This window comes from Rattus rattus, chromosome 12 (genome assembly GCF_011064425.1).
Source record: "Rattus rattus isolate New Zealand chromosome 12, Rrattus_CSIRO_v1, whole genome shotgun sequence".
Taxonomy (NCBI): Eukaryota; Metazoa; Chordata; class Mammalia; order Rodentia; family Muridae; genus Rattus; species Rattus rattus.
In genome coordinates this window covers 84,198,339-84,219,247 of record NC_046165.1, presented here as the reverse complement: position 1 = coordinate 84,219,247, position 20,909 = coordinate 84,198,339, and the positions used below count along the sequence as shown (strand labels likewise).

The window sequence follows — 20,909 nt, the reverse complement described above, 5'->3', positions numbered from 1 at the left end:
CTATTGGGGATTTGGAAAAATGTTGTAGTGTTTTCTACTGCAAGTCATCACTGGAAATTTGGCTAAGTCATTATGTCTGGTAGTACAGACATATTCTCTGCTGAACAGCCATAGGTAACACAAATCACCAGGAGAAATCATATATGACAAACTGAAATAAAAAAAAAACAGAGGAAGAAAAAACTTAGAAGACTCATCCATCAATTGCACAATGCTTAATGAATAAACAAAATACATGACACAGCTGCCCACTGTGACATCCACCCAAAGTTATAGCTCCCCAGTAATAGACATGGAAGGAGACAGCCAGCATATCAGATAAAGACATAGTGATCTCCTTTGAAATAATATAAATGACCATATATGGGAGAGTCAAGTACACATAAGAACAATTTAGAAAAGTCAACTCAGGGTCTGGATAAGAAAGTTATAAAAGTGAACAAAATAGTCAGTATCTTAGCAACATAAAAAACAAAGCAAAATAAAACAAACAAAAATGTAAGAAAGTGTCAGCAAGAAAATTGAGACTCTGAATGAACCAATTAGATAAAAGAGAAACAGCAGAGAGTGGCATTAACAGGTAAGATGGATGAATTTCAGAGAAGAAGGATGAGGTTGACATAGCAATACAACTAGAAAAATATATAGAAGTAGAGTGAAGATACCCAAACTCCAAGACTGTTGGACACATCCAAAAGGCCAAATCCAAGAATTAATGGGGCAGAAGAAGGAATTTAGAAAAAGTCTGAGTACAGAATTTATTCAATCAAATGATAGCTGAAGAGTCTTTAAACCAAGTGAAAATAAGGAGATCTAAACTAGAGAGCATTGAAAACTTAAACAGCCATGACCAAAGAAGAACCACTCCATGACATGTAAAAATGACATTAAGAACGATAAGTGAAAAACGCCGATATAGAAATTCAAACCAGAAGCATCAGAAAAGACAAGGTTACTCACAAGAGCCAATTAAAAATGGGCTGATATATTTTAAAGCCTGAGAGTACTTAACTATCAGTCAAGGTGATTATACTTGTCAAGTGATCTTTTCAATTCCATAGAGAAATGAAAAAATTTTTAGAAAAGCATAAATTTAAACAATTCACAACAACTAAGATAACACTGCAGAAATTCTTTAGAGCAACTCTATAAATGGAAGGGGAAAGAACACACACATAATAAATTTCATGAAAAGAAGGGATAAAAGGAGGAGAGCCAGGAAGGAACCTATCATGTCCAAGACAGACAACCAACAGACCCCTAATATGACCATGAAAGGATGCGAAGGCACCAATGATCCATGCCACCAAAACGTCAGCACAATCATGGCAGACGGCAGGCTGCGATAGAAATTAAAGCTAAAAGTAAATGGGTTGTTATTAAATTAAGAGTAGGAAGGTGAAGCGTGCTGGAATTGTCTGCACCAACTGTACATAAAGGAAGATGCTAGCAATGATTTGGAATGAATTCTTCTTAAGGGTTACTTGATTAGACTTCATGGCACCTGACTGTGGTTTCGAGTTCTGCTCTGTCCCTGGGGTGTGGGAATGCTTCTGGGCAGAGAGAATATGGAGCCTAAGCCTGCATTTACCCTGCACTGCCATCAGGTGCTGGGCTTGAGTGAAGCACCTGATACACAGCTCAAGGAGTGGAAAACACAGTCTGAGATGTGGGAGGCTGAAGCTAGGGTCCCCTGACTTTGGACATCTAATTACCACAGGAAACTGCAGAGAGTTCGAAATGGAGGGTCTGGGTCCACAGGCCAGCGATGAGGTGTCCAGGGGCTCCCAGTTTCCTGGACATCCAGATACTACTGTGTTTTGCGGATTGGGAATGAAGTTGGGGAAATGGGCTGAGGAGACCAGGAATGGGAGGAGAGGGAACTCTGCTTAGCTCAGTCAGTCGTGGTGAGTCTGGGAGTGCAGAGGGGCCTTCTGTGGGTGCAGCTCTGCAGATGAAGGCCTTCTCCATGCTCCCCACAATGTGTTTTCGATGAAAGAGAAAGTCCTTGGTTCTAAACTGTTTATTGGTTGTTCATCCTGGAAATTGTGTGCAAACCACCTTCTCAGGGTGGACCAGAGACTAAATACCTTTTGCAGGAAGCTGTGTCCAGGAAGGGAAGCTTATTGGCTAAACCCCCAGGGCCTCTAGATACCTCATTAGCATGGAGAACTCTATTCTGATTGACCTGACCTGTCAAGTTCCTTTGTAGGGAGTGTGGTCACATGACAGGGGCCTGGTCAGAAGCAGGTGAAGCTCCTACTGTCCTCTCAGAGGTTCCCAGGGCGTACAACCCACTCAACCTTCCCAAATTTCCTGGCACTGTCCACTGCCCCACACCTGACTGCAGGTTTAAGTAACCTATACACCTGAATCGGAGTCAAATACAATAGCTACAACCTCCCTAAAATAAAACAACAATAAATTGCATTGGCACACTGCAAACTTATTTTTGCTATGAATAGTTTTTTTTTACTGTCTTTAAAGAAATAGTTTTGCCATGCTACCCTTTCTGACCACAAACTGTTACTCTGTGCTCAGACGGTCCTCTTTTCTCATCCTGTGTACTATAGGCAAGAGCCACGGTGTCTGTGTCTGCATTGTGCATTTTTGAAATTAATTCAAATACCGAGTATATAAGAAGTTTATAAATCCAGGAACATAAGAATCAATAAAAATAGTAAAGCTTGGCCATTTCACAAATTCTCCTGCACCAGGCCTGCCCGTGTGAAGTCGAACAGTCCTCTGAGGGGGAGAGTGAGGATGATTATAGGAAAATCGGAAAGAAGACTATGAGACAAAATTAGAAATTGGGAGGGCTGCAGGGATGTACCATGCCAGCAGCGAATGTATTTCTCATCACCTTTATAAACTTTACAGTAGGTTGGCAAACAAAGTCACAAGCTAGCACAGACAATGGCCAATGTACACAGGGTATCTCTTCCTACCCGGAGGCCTCCCTGTTCCTTCCACCAAGAGTAATAGAATGTTCAGCCCCTCACAGTGAGCTTAAATTATATCTCCTCTTATCATTCCATATGTCAGCAGGCCAGGGAATCTGCCAGCAGACCAAGACTTGTCTTGACTCTGGCTGACAGGCAGCCTTTCACATTACGTGACTCAATAAAGAAGCATATAAAATCAAACCCCTCCATTGTGCCCCTCCTGCTGCTGGCTCCCTGACTCCCCCTTCGAGACCCTTCCAGTTCCCTGTTTCCTGTATACTGTTACTCTGTCTTTCTGCTTATCTTCAACTTTCAGCACTCCATTAAGAGCTTGTTTTCACTCTCTCATATCCTTTACTAGCCAATAGTCAATGACATTTCTCCACACATCTATGTATATATACACCTTAAAATCCAGGACCTGCGTATGCTTGACCTCCCCCAGCCCCCAGTGTAGGGGAGTCAGTGTGAGGAGGCAGGAAGGGGTGGGTAGATGGGTCAGGAACACCCTCATAGAAGAAGGGGGAGGGGAACGGGATGAGCATTTATGGATGGGAAACTGGGAAAGGGGATAACATTTTAAATTCTAATAAAATATCCAATAGAAAAAGAAAAATTAATGCAATATTTGTCTTTCTGAAACCCAAAGGGAAATAGTTTTTGACTGAATCTGCCACCAGACATCTAACTGAAGTATTTGATATTTGAGCTGAGCTCCTGGCTGCCCTCTAGTGTTCAGGAGTTAAAATGGAAAAAGCCTAGTGGTTGACACAGCTATCCTTGATGATCTGAAGATAGAATTTGGAATAATCATGGCCGGCAAGATTCAGTAAGAAGGTTGTGGTATTTGACCTTCAGCTGTCAGATGCAATGGTGATTCATGCAGGAGTGTCAAATGTGATTCATGGGTGTTTTGAGCTGGAGAACAGAAGATTGCTTAAGATGTGGAGCTTGTTCAGATGTGGTCTAAGGAATAGCCAGGTACATTATGTTCCCTGGACTGTTCTTGGATGTAGTTTTGTGCCTTGTATGACAAACACATTCAACTTATAAGGTATATTTATTCTTGTTCGCTACCAGAACATATTTATAGAACCCAATCTGGTCAGTGTACCCTGAATCTGGATATGGCTTTCTGCTTTGTTTTCATTACCTTCCCAGATATAACCTATACTGCATGCCAGGAAGCTGTGTTTAAATTGGTCCATCTTGAAAAAGTTCTGAAAAAGGGCTGCTTTATTAATATTTAGTCTGTGCTTTCTGGTGCTTATATATATGTTTTTGAACTCAAAACAACCTTCCTCTCATCATTGCTTTCTTTGTACATTCATGTATAAAAGTGTGCTGAAGCTGTAATAATGTATACAGCATTAGATTGTAGTCCACTACAAACATTCAGGTCCTCAAAGTCCAGAGCCAGCAGACAAGATATGCATGGGTCAACAAAAGTTCACAGAGCTCAGCCTTGTTGCCTAAGTTGGGATAGTTTTTCTTTGCTAGGTGAAATTTATGCCTATATTCTGACCCTTTGTGAACTACAGAAATATCCTGAGTTGTAGAAACAAGTTATCGATGCATAAGAAGCCCCTTTAGGTAGCACGACAGAGAGCGGTCACTACCTTCCACTCTGCCTTCCACCCTCCCAACATGATGCACTCCCATCACCAGTAGGACATGTGGCAGAACACAGATGTTTGTGAGAGGCTGCAAAGCTGCAGATCCCTAAAGCCAACCTTTGGACTGACCCTGGGGACCCCAATGGAAGAGACTCAAGGAACTGAAGGGGACTGCACCCCATAGGAAGAACAAGAATATCAACCACCAGAATCCCTCAGAGATCACAGGAACTAAAGCACTAACCAGAGTACACAAAGAGCGACCCATGGCTCCAGGCACATAGGTAGCAGAGGTTGCCTTATCTGGCATCAATGGGAGGAGAGCACCTTAGTACTGTCCGGGCTTCATACTTCAGTGATACAGGGATGCGATAGCATCTCTCTCTCTCTCTCTGCCAGCCACTTTCTCACACTTTTCCCTTGGTGGGTTGTTACCACGCCTGACACACATCCATTCCATGGACCATTCTAGCCCCAGGCATTCTATAGCCAACTTCTCCGGGCTCTCTCTCTGCCCACCTGGAACTTTGCTCACATCCCCTGTGCCTGGTAAAATCAAAGTTCTAGAAACTTGTAATTTATCAATCAGATTTATATGTTAAATTCTCAGTCCACAATACATGCACACAGCAAACTCATTGCCAATTAATAAAGATATTAACGGCACACCTAGACCAGATAAAATTGTCCCAGTCCGCCTGGATCTGGATCATCCTGCTCTGTCGTCTCCGTCTTGATTTTTTTTTTTCTGCTTCTTTTCCTCCTCTCTCTTTCCTAGACTTTCCCCCCGCCTACCCTTCCTTCTCATCCAATGATAGGCTTTGCCTTATCCTGAACCTGCCTTGCTGCATAATGACATCATCTTACAGGAATCCTCTTAAGAAAGTCTTTTCCTACATCTACATGAACTATGGCACTGTCTATGTTTTCTTCTAGCAATTTTAGTGTTCCAGGTTCACAAGAAGTTCTTTGATCTCTTTGGACTTAGGTTTTATACAAGGCAATAGGTAAGTTTATTCTTATCTATGTGGACATCAGAGTTTTCCAGAATCATCTATTAAACATCCTGTATTTTTTTTCCCAGTGTGTCTTTTTAGCATCTTTATCAACTACTAAATGGCTAATCTTTTGTGCACTAGTATTTGAATCTTTGTTTTCTATTGGTCCGTTTTAATGCTAGCATCATATTATTTTATATATCATGTAGTTTGTTTTGTGTCTTATTTGGTATTTTGCGTCCTTGTATTGTATGCATGTGTCTTTCCTCGTCTTAGAGGAGTTTTCTTGTGTGATCTTGTTGAAGATTGGGACTATACCAGAGGTCACACTGCCAGAGTTGGCTTGGCAATCTCACATTGATCACCAAGAAAATGCTCCATACATTTTCATACATGCAGATTGATAGGGTTTTTGTCTTTTGCTTTTTTTTTTTCATTTGAGTTTCCTTTCTTCCAGATGACTCTTGCACACGTCAAGTTGGGAAAAGGCAGAAGAAGTTGACACATTTTCTTCTTGACACACAAATCACCACTGCTGAAACCCTAATCTTGTGCGTCTTATTTGTTCCGAGATGTGGTGGCAACACTACATTGTGCTTTGCCAAAATTTTCTACATCTGTGAAACAAGAACACATCAGGAAGCAGAATGGGGACCCTCAAGACACTTGGTTCCTCATGTGGCCTCCAGAGGGCGCTGCTGCACTCACTACTGTTCCTTCTTCCTTTGAAGATCTCCACTTGCTCACCTCGTCCTTCCTGCAGCTGCCTGAGTATTTAGCAAAGGAAAGTGACAAGAATCAGATATTCAAAACTCTTTTCAGGTTCTTATTTGCAGTCTCAGTTTTTTTTTTTTTATCTGACCGGGAGACTTCTCCGGCAGACTCTTCCCTACACCTGCTTTTAAGCTCTTGCTTTCCTCAGTCACTTTCCTGCTTGTCCTGTTCAAAAGTTCCTCCACGACTGAGCTGCAGCCTTCCCAAGACTCAACCATGTTCCTGGTGCTCCTCCCAGTGCTGGGGATAAACTTTCTCCTGAGTGAGTACAGCTTCCTTGTGGTCTCTGCATCTCTGCATTCTGACTGTCCTCACTGAATCTGCACTGCACTTACTGACCTAATATTCCTTTCCAGGAGATGCCCAGGCTCAGTCAGTGACTCAACCTGATGTTCGTGTCACTGTCTCTGAAGAAGCCTCTCTGCAGCTGAGATGCAACTATTCCTACCCTGGGACACCTTCCCTGTTCTGGTTTGTCCAGTACCCACAGCAGGGGCTGGAGATGCTCCTCAAGTACTATTCAGGAGACCCCGTGGTTCAAGGAGTGAACGGCTTTGAGGCTGAGTTCAAAAAGAGCGACTCTTCCTTCCACCTGCGGAAAGCCTCTGTGCACTGGAGCGACTCGGCTGTGTACTTCTGTGCTCTGAGCGCACAGTGTCTGGGGCTGCAGGGGGAGCTGATCACAAACACCCATGGCCGTGGGTGCTCAGACACAAGATCTCTCCTGTGGTCTCTGAAGCATCTCTTCGGACTTGGAGAGGAAAGAAGGGAAGTTGTGCTGTCCCAGCTGCCTGTCTGCAACTCATTTCCAGCTAAACCATCCATTATATCTAATGCTCAATCGTAGAATGAGCTCATGCTGTGGATTGGAGGCGACTGTGTTGTTATCCTGAATGCTATTTACTGAGTGGACATTGCTTGGACTGTGACTAGACTAAGCAGATGATGGGGAAATACCAGAAGCTGGACTTTGATTTTGTCACTTTATGTATTACTTACCCAGACAGTGAGATGTGTACTCTACAGCTTTTGTCCTGGAATTTTCTTCCTCTTCTCAATCTTTTGTGCTAATTTCCCTATAAACTCTTTTGCTGTTAAATGGACTGATCAGAATTGGTCAAATTGGTCATAATATTTAAGTACCATCATCTCGGAAATAATTTGATGCCTTATTAGTTAATATACGATTTCATCAGTGATACAAAAGTTTTGACATCTGTCATAATTATATATGTTCTAGCCACCATTAAAAACAAAACAGGAGAATAAGGAATTCGAGCTCATTGTTTTTTTTTTTCCCAAAGAATCCATCGCAATTGTAAATGTACTATCTTGTTTTTGTTGTCATCTTCAAATCTTCTCATCTCCTTGAGACTCCGTGGTCTGATATCTTCTTCATCTTTTATAACTGCTCACTGCTTTGACTCTGGTGTGTATGATTTTAGAGAATATTAATGATAGATTCTTTGACCCTAACATAGTCCTGCCCTTCTGACAAGAGTTAGGCAAGAGTCATAGGGAAAGTTAATGCTCTCTGACTACAGTGAGGAATTTTAGTTTCTTCTCCATCTGAATGGGAGGATTGTAGAAGATCTTATACTCTCTTGCATACAGCAGAGGAGGGTGAATAGTCAGGATAAGAGAGAAAGAAAGGAAGATTTTTCTAGTGCTGCTCAGCTCCGAAATGGAAGTAGTCAGGCACCACGAACCATGAGCACCTAAGTACGATTTTCAGTGCACACATCAAAGCTGGGCATGGAGGCTGTGCTCTCCAGCCAGCCTAGACTAACCGTGACCTCCAGGTAACAGTGAGAGAGCTTTCTCCAACAAACAAGGCAGATAGCTTCAGAAAAACGACATCCAAGATTGACTTCTGGCATCCACATGCATGTGCACATTTGTGCACTTAAACAGGCATACAGATAGACACACACACACACACAAACACACAGAGAGAAAGAGGAAGAGAGAGAGAGAGAGAGAGAGAGAGAGAGAGAGAAGCTCTTTAGAACATGAGGAAGAACATTGAAGTTTTTTCTCTATTCTCTACATGTACACATACACATGTGGTTTTACATGCCCCACTCAGTTGTACCCACACACCAAGAGCACATACATGTACACATAAATATTTTAACATAGAACACAAACACAAGTTATCTGAAGATTCTAATATTAAGTAATCTACCCCATACATTACTGTTTCTCTCTTGGTTTTGACTTTCTTTAAAATGAAATGAGAAGGCAGGGACAGTGTATACAGTTGTAAGACACAGAACCTACACCAGCCCAGGAATGCTCATGTCTGCCTTTCCAGTCTACTCACCTGCTGCAAGCGATAGGGTTCCCCATTCTTGCCACTGCACATTTGGCCTGGCTGAGAACTTCAGGTCTGTGGAGTTATGTGGCAGGACTTCCTCTGTTTCTCATTCTGCTCACCCGCATGCAGTTGATAGATCCACATGTTCTTCTGTGCATCGTCATCATTATCACCATCACCACCACCACCACCACCACCACCATCCTCATCCTCATCCTCCTCCTCATCATCATCATCCATCACTGTCGTTGCAGTACAGTACCTCATAGACAAATGTACTCCACTCTGTTACATTGTGTCTCACAGTGGCTAGAGAAGGAATTGTTAGGGATTAAATATTTGGTTATTAGTGGGTCTAGGTACAGGCTATACTATGCAACATGCTTCTTCTCTTGCTAGCGAAACCTACCATGTGATATTTCCTATGAAATGTGATGATGCTTTGTGTATTTATCATGTTGTTGTCAACAGAATTTCAGTTTCTTCTGTCATTGTCTTTATTTAAAATGGCATCTGGAAACCCCTGGAAGGAGAATTCTGAAAGGCTTACCTCACACTTTGAACTGAGAATAACTTCAGTGGGACATAAGCAATAGAGCCTGTCTGAACCAAAATGATTTAATGTTAACTGTAAACCTACACAGTTGTACATGTTTACAGATTTTTTTGTGGTTGAGATATACAGAAGTTGCAAAAATTTTAGAAATAGCCCCTGCACACTCTGAAGATTTATAAGATTTATGCCAAGCAGATTTTCCTTCTCCATTTGTGTTCCGAGCAAACCTAAGATGTCCTGGTGCTGTGATACAAGCACTGGGTGTGAAAATATCCAAAGCCTTGTTAGAAACCTACAGGGGCGATTTCACTCCTTTACATTGGCATTGGGAGCTCAGTGCAGGAAATGCAGACCCAGTCTTCTCAGCGTCTTGACAAATTGGTGAGGCCATCAGACCTTTAGGTAGAATTCTCAGGAGGATTTTGGCAAGAATGGGGAAGTATTACTTGGGAGACAATAGCTCTAAAACAAAATAAAATAGAATGATAAACTGTTGAATTATTTCATCTGTAGAGTTATGTCTTCAGAAGGTTTTTTTGGCTGTGCTTGTGCAGTAGAATCTAAAAATGGCCAACTATATTCATGTGGAGGGGGGAATTTCACAGCACCCCACAGGGTGTGTGGCTGAGAGAACAAAACTTCTTTTCTTGAAGTCCTAGAGGGGACAGTCCAAGATGGAGTTGTGAGCAGGACCCACTTTTTCTGAGACACCTCTCTCTCTCTCTCTCTCTCTCTCTCTCTCTCTCTCTCTCTCTCTCTCTCTCTCTCTCTCTCTTTCTGTGGTCACAGAAGTCCACAGTAGTGAGTCCTCACAAGGTCCCTCTCAGAGGATGTGCAGGTCTGTGCTCATCATCAGTCTGATTGGTCTGGCCCTCGTGTGTACATTCATTTTACTTCAGTTAACTTTTAACCAACTGTCTTCAAGTGTCATCACACTGGAGTCCTTGGCGTGAGCACTCCAGCATATATATTTTGCGTGGCACATAATTCAGCCTTTAACAACATTTAAAGAATAGTAATGTTTTCTGTATGATATTATATGGAGTTCTGCTGTGCACATAAATACACATACACACAGACACATGCATTCATGTGTGCATGCACACACACACACACACACACACACACCTGGACAAATTCTATCATATATGCTCAAATTTTGGGTTGTTTTAATTTATATTATTCTAAAGTAGTGCATTGCAATACTTAATTTGATAATTCAGCAAAACAGTCACCTTTTAATGTAATTTTATTCCATTCGGTGTATATATGTGTATAAGCATGCGAATGTATACATGTGTGAAGTATATATACATATATATTGTATATATTATATATGTGTGTGTGCCAGTGTATATGTATGTGTGTATGTGTATAAGCTTGAATGTATGTAAGTCTAATAGTGAGTCAAGCTGAATCACATGTAAGTTTGATGATTGCATTTACACACAATCACTTGCATGTTTCTAGAAGAACCTGAAACAAAATAAAATGAGGTAATTGTGAAAGAATGGAAGGAAAATGGAGCCACAATAGTAACTGAACAGAAGGACTTTATCCAGAATTGGCTATGCAGCTCTCTATCCTCTCAGTACATGAAAATTTCTCAGTTTAGCTTCATTCTTTTCTGCTTCATTTATTCTTGGTCTTTCCCCTCTGCCTATTTCCCATTTTCTCTTTGATCTAAATGTTAAGTCAACCCCCACTCACACCTCTCAGAAACACGGTTTCTGTGCAGCATGAGCTGATTCACCTGACAAACTTGACTCTCTCCTAGGCAGTCCTCTCTCTCCACCTGAGAGCAGAACAGACCTGCTGTGGAGAAGGCTGTGGTGGTTGTGGTGAGTGGGTTAGAGAGACGGCTTCAATCTTCCACAAGGACAGCAGGAGAAACGTGTCCTATGTTGCCTTCAGCATTCTTTGTTTCTCTTTAGAGTTTTACAATGTAACATTACTATAACTTTAATTTTTTTCAAAACTTTTAAATTATGATTCTTTGTAAGCTGATGTCTATATGAAGGTGAGGATTGGCTCAAGTTAGGTCAAGGCCATGACTGGACAGTAAAAAAAATAAGGCAGGGACAAAGCTTTTGCAATTCAGGGGAGAAGGGGGAGGAGTGGAGAATCAAGATGGAGATGGAGAATGATGACCCAGATCTGTGTGGTCTTGAACTGTCAAGGTAGTTAGAATGAATTTCTGTGGGCAAATTGAGCTTATCTAGGTGGGAGGTTTGTATGCTTATTAATTGGTTGTGAATTCATTGTCAAGATGTATTGTGGATTGAGAATTTAACATATAATTCTGATTGATAAATTACAACTTATTGAGTCATGGTTTCACTGGGTTGTTGGGAGTGTGAGCAGAGTCTGTGGCAGAGACCCATGATAGGCCAGCCCATGCTGGACTTCTAGAGCCCTGATTTCCCTGAGCAGCTGGAACCAGAGAGTTTGCAACTAGCAGAGAGCCTTTGGGATCGATACACCTTTAAAAATTAATTAATCAATTAATTTTGCACCCTGACTGCAGTTTCCCCTCTCTCTTCTCCTCACAATCCTCCGTCCTTCCACCTCCATCCTCACTCCCAGTCATTCCTCCTTGCTTTCCCTTCAGTAAATGGGATACCTCACATAAGTATCAAACAGTCTTGACACGTAAAGTTACAGTAAGGCTAGGCTCATCTTCTCCTGTTGAGGCTCAAGGAGGCCACTCACTTAGGGGACATAATCCCAAAGACAGACAACAGAGTCAGAGACAGGCCCCTGCTTCTGCTGTTAGGAGACCGCCACATGAAGGCCAAGCTACACAACTTAAGTTCCATAAATGCAGAGGGCTTAAGTCAGTCCCACGCAAGCTCTCCGGTTGATGGCACAGCCTCTATAAAACACTATGGGCCCAGGGTAGTTGATTGTGTAGGTTTTCTTGTTGTGCTTTTGATCTCATGGCTTCTGTCCTTCCTCCCCATCTTCCACAGGACTCCCCAAGCTCCACCTAATGTTCGGCTGTGGGTCTCTGCATCGGTTTCCACTAGCTGCTCCATGAAGCCTCTCTGACGATGGTTATGCTAGGCACAGCTATGGGAAGCATAGCATGTCAGGTGGGCAGCCTCATGGCATGGTTACCAGGCTGGACAAGTAACTGGTTAGGAAATCCCCCCTCATCTCTGCTCCATCTTTACCCCTGCACACTTTGTAGGTAGGAAAAATTATAAGTTGAAGGATTTGTGGCTTGGTTGATGTCTTAATCCCTTCATTGGATGTCTTTCCTGGTTACAGGAGATGGCCAGTTCAGGCTCCATGTCCTCCTTTGCTAGGAGTCTTATATGATATCATCTCATAGATTTCTGGGAGCTTCCATTGCCCCAGGTTTCTAGGTCATTCCAGACATCCCCTTTCAATTCCAATTGTCTTTCCCATTATTCTCTCTCTTTTTCTTCTCTCAATGTGATTGTTTATGTTCGCTTTCCTACCCTCACCCCCATTCTGTCCCAGCTCCACGTCCACCCACCATGACTATTGTATTCCCCTCTCTCAGTGAGAATCATGTGTCCCCCCTGTCCCCCGCTCATCCTCCTTGTTACTTAGCCTCATTGTGTCTGTGGATTGTAGCATGATTATTCTTCACTTCATGGCTAATGTCCACTTATAAGTGAGCCCACACTGTGTTTGTCTTTCTGAGTCTGGATTGCCTCACTGCAAATGATTCTTTTTCTTGCTCCGTCTACTTGCCTGCAGGTTTCATGATGTCATTGTTTTAAAACTGAGGAATACTCAATTGTGCACATGCACCCCATTTTCTGTGCTGACCTCCCATCCCTTCCCAGCTACCTCTGTTCTTTTTTCCCATTGTTCCCATTAACTTATGCTTATCTTGCCCTTACTTTCTCTGGTGCTTCTCCCCGACCCGTGTTCCCCTTTGTACCTTTCCGGCCTCTGTGGTTCCTCCAGGTTCTATCTGTCCATCTGAAAATGTGAAGCTGGGAGTCTCTGCAATTTCCACTGCCGTTAGCTCAGTGTCGGAATGTGTGGGCTTTGTTTCTCTGGGTCTCAGACAACTCATTTGAAATTGTCACTTCTAGTTCCGTCTATCTATCTGCAAAATTTGTGGGGATGTTTTTCTTTACACTGAAAAGTTCTCCAGAACTTATAAGTGCCACATTTTCATTCTGCACTCACCAGGAGGAGGACAGTAGGCTGTTTCCATTTCCTACTTCCCGTGAGTGGAGCAGCGATGAACAAAAGCAGGAATCTGTGGAGCAGGATGGAGAGTCTGGACCACACTGAAGTAGAAGAGCTGGGTCGTGTGGTACATCTGTCTTTAGGTTTTTGAAGATTTTCCACAGGATCCAAAGCAGCTCCACACATTTTCAAGTTCCCTCACAATGAATGTGGGTTCCTTTCTCCCAACACCCACCTCAGCATTTGTTGTCAGTTGTTTTATTTCAGACATTCTAACTGGTGTAAGTTGAAATCACAAAGTTGTTTTAAATTGCACTCTCCTAATTACTAAGAATAATGAACAATTTTGAGATTTTTTAAAAGCCATTTTTGTTTCTTCTATGGAGAACTCCATCTAGACACTCTTGTCTTCTGACCATTGACATTTCCTTCATCAGGAAGTGACTGGCTGGTTTAATGAGGCTTGAGGAGATGGCCTGAAGTCACATTTGTTGGTGGTGTCAGTCCACTAGGGGGCACTGCAGGGTTCCTAGAAATTACTGATTCTTAAGATGTTCAGACATCTGAAGGGCTGAGCTGAGACACAGGACATAAGGCAATCCACTCACAAAGCAAGGAATAGTGGTGATGGTGCAGAGATATACAGACCCTTAGCTCCTTGTCACTTAATAGAACCACAGATATCCAGAGCCTGTTCACTGGATCTCATATGTGTATAAATCTCTTTAAAGAACAATTCTCTGATGAGATGTAAACAAAACAGAGGCTCCCTGAGGATGACACACAAGAGCAACTTTTATCACTGTTTTTTTTCCGTATCTTAGAATTTCATCTATAATTCCATAAAATCACATACTGTGTGTGTGTGTGTGTGTGTGTGTGTGTGTGTGTGTGTGTGTGTGTTGTATTTTAAACTGGAAAGAAAAAATAATTGCTTTAAAAGAAAGAAAACAAGATATAAGGTATGGAAACTAGAAGGGAGCGAGCCTCCCTGAACCTGAGCCGGCGTCCTTAGCTGTGCTTCCCTGCAGAACCCAGCAGAGCAGCAGAGCAGACGTCCAGAGACAGAAAAGAAACCAGGGCTGAAACAGGGCGTGCCTTGTTCTTCTTATAACCAACAAGACTGTTTTGATGATCTTAATTGCAAGATATTCTTTTTATTCGGTGTAGTAGATTATATGCTGATTTGCCTGATTGTGTAATTTAAGAGTCCTGCCAGGACTTCCTTGTGTATGTCTTTTCTATTGACCACACAGCAGAAGATGGCCAGCACACAATGCCTTATCACTTAGTTTGAACATGTTTTGTTTTAATGGTCCTTTGTCCGTATTTTATAGTTTCTTGTCTTGTGGTGTGTGTGTGTGTGTGTGTGTGTGTGTGTGTGTGTGTGTGTGTGTCTGTGTGTGTGTGTGTGTGTGTCTGTGTGTGTGTGCATTTCATCTTTGTTAATTTTCATTTACTTCTGTCTGAGGGCTGTTTGTTTACGTGTTTGCTTTCTAAAGAGAGGAAAAGAAAGGGCTGTACTTGAGGTTTGGGAAAGATTTGGAGGTGATAGAGAAGGGAAGAGAATGATCAGACTACAGTGTGTAAAAACCATTAAGACAGAAAAGGTCAAACCGTCTCGCTAGGACTCTAAAGGCCCTGCTTTACCCACTGAGCCATTGGTTTTCCTATTGGCATTCGTCATTGATGTGTTCCCGTTCCTCACACATTTCCCTCACACTCTCTTATATTACGTGTTACATTAGAAACACAGTGTCCTGGGCTCTACATCAATGTCCTGGAGCAATTACAATGCAGAGTCTTGAGGTGGAGGTGGGTGGAGTTCCTTGTTCAGATGAATGAGGGAGCTCAGTGACTCAGAGAGAACCTGTAGTCTGTGAGCACAAGTTGTCTGGGCACAAGGCTGACCCCCTTCAGAGCTGGAGAGAAGACATCCCAGCAAGTGGACAGGGGCCATGGAGAGGAACCTGGGAGCTGTGCTGGGGATTCTGTGGGTGCAGATTTGCTGTGAGTTGTGCTAAGCTAAGTTCCTATGTGGGATTCTCCAGAAATGTCGGTGGTGGAGGGGGAGAAAGAAGATGAAAATCTACTGTGCTTTCTTCCTCATGGGTGTTTCATGGGGTATTTCAGTGATATGGGTAGATACCTCTCTTTAATTCTGATTTCTTTTTCTGTTTCTAACAGGGGTGAGAGGAAATAATGTGGAGCAGAGTCCATCATTCTTGAGTCTCCATGAGGGAACCAATTCTTCTCTGAGATGCAATTTTTCTATTGCCATGACAACTGTGCAGTGGTTCCGACAGGATCCCAGGGGCAGCCTCATCAATCTGTTCTTCCTGGCTCCAGGAACAAAGGAGAACGGGAGGTTAAAGTCAACATTCGATGCTAAGGAGCGCTACAGCACCCTGCACATCAGTGATGCCCAGCTGGAGGACTCAGGCACCTACTTCTGTGCTGCTTATGCACAGTGCTCTCAGAAAGCTTAAAGCCTGGCTCCAAACTGCAGCTGGGTGTGCAGCTCCAACCCCTGCCATGGAAGACTGTGCAGGAGGCTTTGTACAGCTGTGGCCTTATCAGATCTCCACCAATTACAGAGAAGATGTGAGGAAACATAACATCTTTGCAGAAGTTCATACTTAGATTTACCTAAATTCAGACTTACGAGACACTGACTGCTTGTATGTCAAATGCTCAGAATCATCATCAGCCCGCAACACTAAAATACACACTTCATTTTACTTGTGCTAATGTCACAAAATAACACTTCCCCATATATACTCCAGAATCATTTGGGTCATTTCTCAGGATCAGAAACAGAGAGCAACTGTTTCTGTCCTTTGTTTAGAGAGCACCTGACCAACTCTCAGATAATTTGTCAAATATGAAGTTGATAAAAGTTTAATATTTAGATCTAATAATTTAAGCTGTAGAAAGGGAGAGTAAACTAATCTTCTTATTTAATCAAGACATCATTTCAGGTTGGGGATTTAGCTCAGTGGCAGAGCTCTTGCCTAGCAAGCGCAAGGCCCTGGGTTCAGTCTCCAGCTCCGAAAAAAAAGAAAAAGAAAAAAAAAGACATCATTTCTACCATGTCTTTGCATTTAGAAAAAAATAATACATTTAATTATGTAATATGAAACAAATATTTCACATAAAAATTATGAGAGCCGAAAGACAAATGACTCACTAGAGAGTGATGTATTTGCAATTCCTATCACAGTAGTATTTACAGCAATTGACTCTTCTGAAATATTTATACATTTGCAATGTAATAGATATATAAAACTTCTCATTAAAACACTGTTTTCAAAAGAAAACTGAAAACTTTCTAAATATCACAATAGGGGATTAAGTCATTATATCATAATTAAGTGCGAGACAAACAATTGTTTTTCCTAAGTGGTGGCTGACTTCATACTGCAGTTGAAGGAACCTTGCCTATCCTAGTCTCTGTAAGGAACTAGAGACAGCCATGCCATTCACTCACTCAGGTATTGTCTGTCCATTGCTGTTGTCATTTAGAACCAGGAGCTGAGTGGCTCCAACAGTGAGTTGATTGATCGAAACATCTCCTTTCTTGAGCTTCACTAACTAATTTACCCCTTGTGATTCACTCAGATTCTTCCCCATTGCAATTGTATTTTGAAGTGAAAATTTCTGGTTCTTTGGAGACTCGATTGTGTTATGTGATGCTTTTCTGGAAGCTGTCTTATGAGAGGATTCTTTGTTGAAGCAGACATGTGAGAGGGTGTTTTGCTGGAGTGGACACTTGAGAGGTTTTGTGATATTTGGAAGAGTCTAAATGGTACCCAATAAACAGTAAGAGAATACTCTTGCATTGATATGCCTTGAAACACTTCACTGGTCTTCACTGGACTGTCTTCTCTTAGTGTCCCACACTTAGCAGGGCTTCACTGGGCTTCACCAAGAACACTCTTGCATTGGTGTACCTTGTAATGCCTCATTGGTCTTTGTTGATTGGTCTTGGTTTTCCTGATTTTATAGAGAAATGTGCTAAAGAACTTCTCGTGGTATTCTGACTGCTTCTTGAAATTTCTGCTGACTTGTGCTGATTTGACAGAGCCTCACTCAAGGTTTCTGCTGGATCGAGCTGCTGTTGCTGGACCCCATTACTGACTCATGGTTGATGTTTGCTATTGGACTGGATTGCTGAGATCCTGAGAACAAAGACTGGAAGCACCCAAAGAACGACTTCTAAACAGGTCCACATCCTTGCCTTAGTAACTATCTTTCTCTTTCCGTTCATGGCCTAGAAGGGAAGCTGAAATGTTAAAGAACTCCAATTAAAGGAGGTTTTGAAAAAATCCAAGCCTACATATGGTGCTCCATGTACGGCACCATATGTTAAAAAATTATAGCTGATTTTCTTTCCCAGTCCTGCTCCTGGAATGACAACTCTGAGGCTAACTATCTATTAATAAATTCCTAGGCCACAAGCTTTTGCTCATTCCCTGACTAGCTCAGAACTTATTTACCCATTTAAACTATTCTATGTCTGCCATGTGGTTAGTTACCTCGCCTTCAGTCCCTGCCTGCTTCTTCCTTCATTTCTCCTCAGCGTCTCCCTTCTAGTTCACATCCATCTCCTAGGTCCATCTCTCATCTCATCCCTCTCAGCTCTCTCCATGTCTCCATTTGATCTCTTGCTATTTCCCAGAATCCTCTCTTCCTGTCAGGATCCCACCTCCTATTTCCTGCCTCAGTTCATTGGCCATCATCTTTTTATTGACAGGTGATGTTTATGAGAGATTCTCTCTACAACCCTTGTTTAAAATACAGATTATCTGAGCTTCCCAGATGATAAACAATTCCTATTTACCAGTAAGATTTATGGAAGCGTGTCTAGAAGTTGTGTCACTACAGTGGCAGCCTTTGCAGTAAGAATTGTTGATTCAGTCATCTCAGAGAGTTCCCAAATTGCCACCTCCCCAATCCTAGTTCCTTTATAAGGTATGACTGTGGAATTAGATGAGATGGTGATGTGGCAATTAGGTGTACACAGGGATACAGTGATAAGGCGTTCTAACTGATCTTGCTAGAACTTTTTCCTAATCCCATTCCTAATTATTTTGTACTCAGAGATTCCTGTTTAATATACAAATATGCCTGAGAACTGCAGACAGCAGTTTAAGACTTTTTCTAGTCAAGACATACAATTGAATTTTGAAAAGCAATATAAATGTTATGGTCTCTGGAAATCATTAAAATAAAATCAAAATTAACATTAATAAAAAATAGAAAATGAGAGAAGGTTTTATTTATTGAGAAAAGCACTTTCTATTCTGCTGTTCCCATCGACCATCATCGTGACTGCGTCCCTTTCATCCCGTGCTCTCAGAAGGTCTGTGAGCTCTCACACTTGAAGGTGATTAACACTCATTCTCTTGTTAAATCTGGATTACCATAAATAGAGTCTGTGTGATGCACAATTAACACCGTCCCGTTATAGTCATCTGTTCTCTGTTCCATTTCTTGTATTGATTCTTTTTCTCATTTCTTATTTTTGAATTTCAGTTTTCTCATTAGCTTCCATTAAGGTCTGAACTTCAACCAAATATTGAACAAGTTTACACTTCTTTTTAGAAGTGGCTGTCACTGTCTTCTCTTCCTGATCAAAGGGATTACTTTTATGAATCTACATATTTCTGGTCCTCAGTAATGTCCGACAAAGCTGCTGTTTATCTTCTTAATTAGCTGTTTCCATTTTCTGCATCCCCATTCACAGAGCCAAGTTTGCATTAACTTTTTTCTATTCAACAATTTTCCACACTCTATAAGTTTTTATCTTTTTATTGCAATTGTTTTTCAAGTCAACAAATTTCATCACATAAAACGAGTACCATGTCCACCTGCAGACTACTAGACTATCTTCAATTTCACTACTTTAGTCTTTAGTTGATTTTCCAGAATTTTCATCTTCTCCAAAGCCAGGGCTGCCTCTTGAGCTGTCACCTTCATTAGTGACTGAATAATTATGAATAGATGCGCCATGTTTGCTCCATCTTCATATTTAGTTCATTTATTTCTACTCTTGATGAAGCAATCAATAATTTATCTGCCAACTTTTCTTGAAGTGGCAGGACATCTGGATCAAATGTGATGGTTCTCAGTCTATATTAGTGAGCATCTTAAATTCTTTCACCGTCTTTCACCTTCTACACCGAGGCTTGCAAATGGCTGCAGTCACACATTGACAACAGCCCCCTCTCTAGGTTATCCCTGGCTCAGTCTCTCTCTTCCTGTAGCCCTCATCACACACTCAGGTCCCACCCACTCTGGCTGAACAATCTAACGAATGGTGGCTTGCAGGTGACACATTTCCCTTCATAAATATTTTTATATAAATTACAATCCCGAATTTTCAGTGTATAAGCTAATTTTCCTGAGTACAAATTCTGTTGTGTTTTAAAAGGTTGTTTTTTTTCTGGATCTGCAGAGAGAAACAATTTTTTGTTTTGCATCAGGTATCACAAGCTTTATCAGTTGCGAATCTGAGCCAAATTGTTGCCCTTGTGAAGAGGGTACATAACTCGAGAAAGCTATGAGACCGCCAGCGTGATTTTGCTCCTAAATTAATAAACAATATGCCATTCTCAGGTTTTTAAAGTTGCAGGGTACATATATTTCTTACAAGAAAGGTCTGTTAGATTTAGTGATTGAACCACCCCATAAAGGAACATTCTGCCTATCTCTGTTTAGGCTACAGAGTCCACCCCCACATCATATCACATATGATCATTATTTTTTAGCAAATTATATTTTTTTGACTATAAATATTAATCTCCCAATGATCCACTATCAATCCCTTTATGTTGTGGGAGATTTAGAAATGTGGATAGGATCCTGTCGGATAATTCAGGGGCCCACAGTCATGTCAGTGAAATAGCAGGTTTGTTAGATGCATAAAAATGTGAACGAATGGTCTTAGATTTCCATATTATGTGACACTTTCTCCCAGTCCCATTATACTCTATGCCTGACACTACTTTCTTTGGATATTTTCTATGTTCAGTAGTACAAAAGAATTTCAGAGCCAGAAAAATTCATAGAAGTCCCTTATCCAATTCCATTACAAAACAGAAATTATGAGAAAATTATTCCAGATTTCCTCATTAGCATTATGTCTCCACTTCATTCCTGCAGGAACAATCATCCTGTAGAAAATCCACCATTTTCAGCTCTGAATGCAGAATCTGGAAAGGAAATGTATAATCTGTCTGACCACAAGCATCAACAGCTCAAATCTGTGTAACATGCGAGTTTTGAGCCAGCAAGAATCAGGCTGCACCCGACTGCTCTTTTTGTTTTTAATTGGAAGTGGATTTTTTTCATGCAATACTTTCTGCTCAGTGTTTCCCCTCCCTCATCTCCTTCCAGATCCTCCCCACTTCCCCACAGAAACAATTCCATGCCTTAGTTCTCTCTGTTTAGAAAATATACAGGCAAACAAACAAACAAACCAGAATAGAGATTAGATAAAAAGAAAATCACACGAAGCAC

At 41.6% G+C, this 20,909-nt stretch overlaps 2 gene segments (V, D, J or C); both read left to right on the top strand.

Moving 5' to 3' along the window:
- Nucleotides 1–6,549: 6,549 nt before the first annotated feature.
- LOC116913257 lies at nucleotides 6,550–7,180 on the top strand. The segment is given in 2 exon segments: nucleotides 6,550–6,595; nucleotides 6,690–7,180. Coding segments are annotated over 2 exon segments (537 nt in total).
- Nucleotides 7,181–15,197: 8,017 nt separating this feature from the next.
- LOC116913256 lies at nucleotides 15,198–15,874 on the top strand. The segment is given in 2 exon segments: nucleotides 15,198–15,395; nucleotides 15,573–15,874. Coding segments are annotated over 2 exon segments (354 nt in total).
- The last annotated feature ends 5,035 nt before the right edge of the window (nucleotides 15,875–20,909 follow it).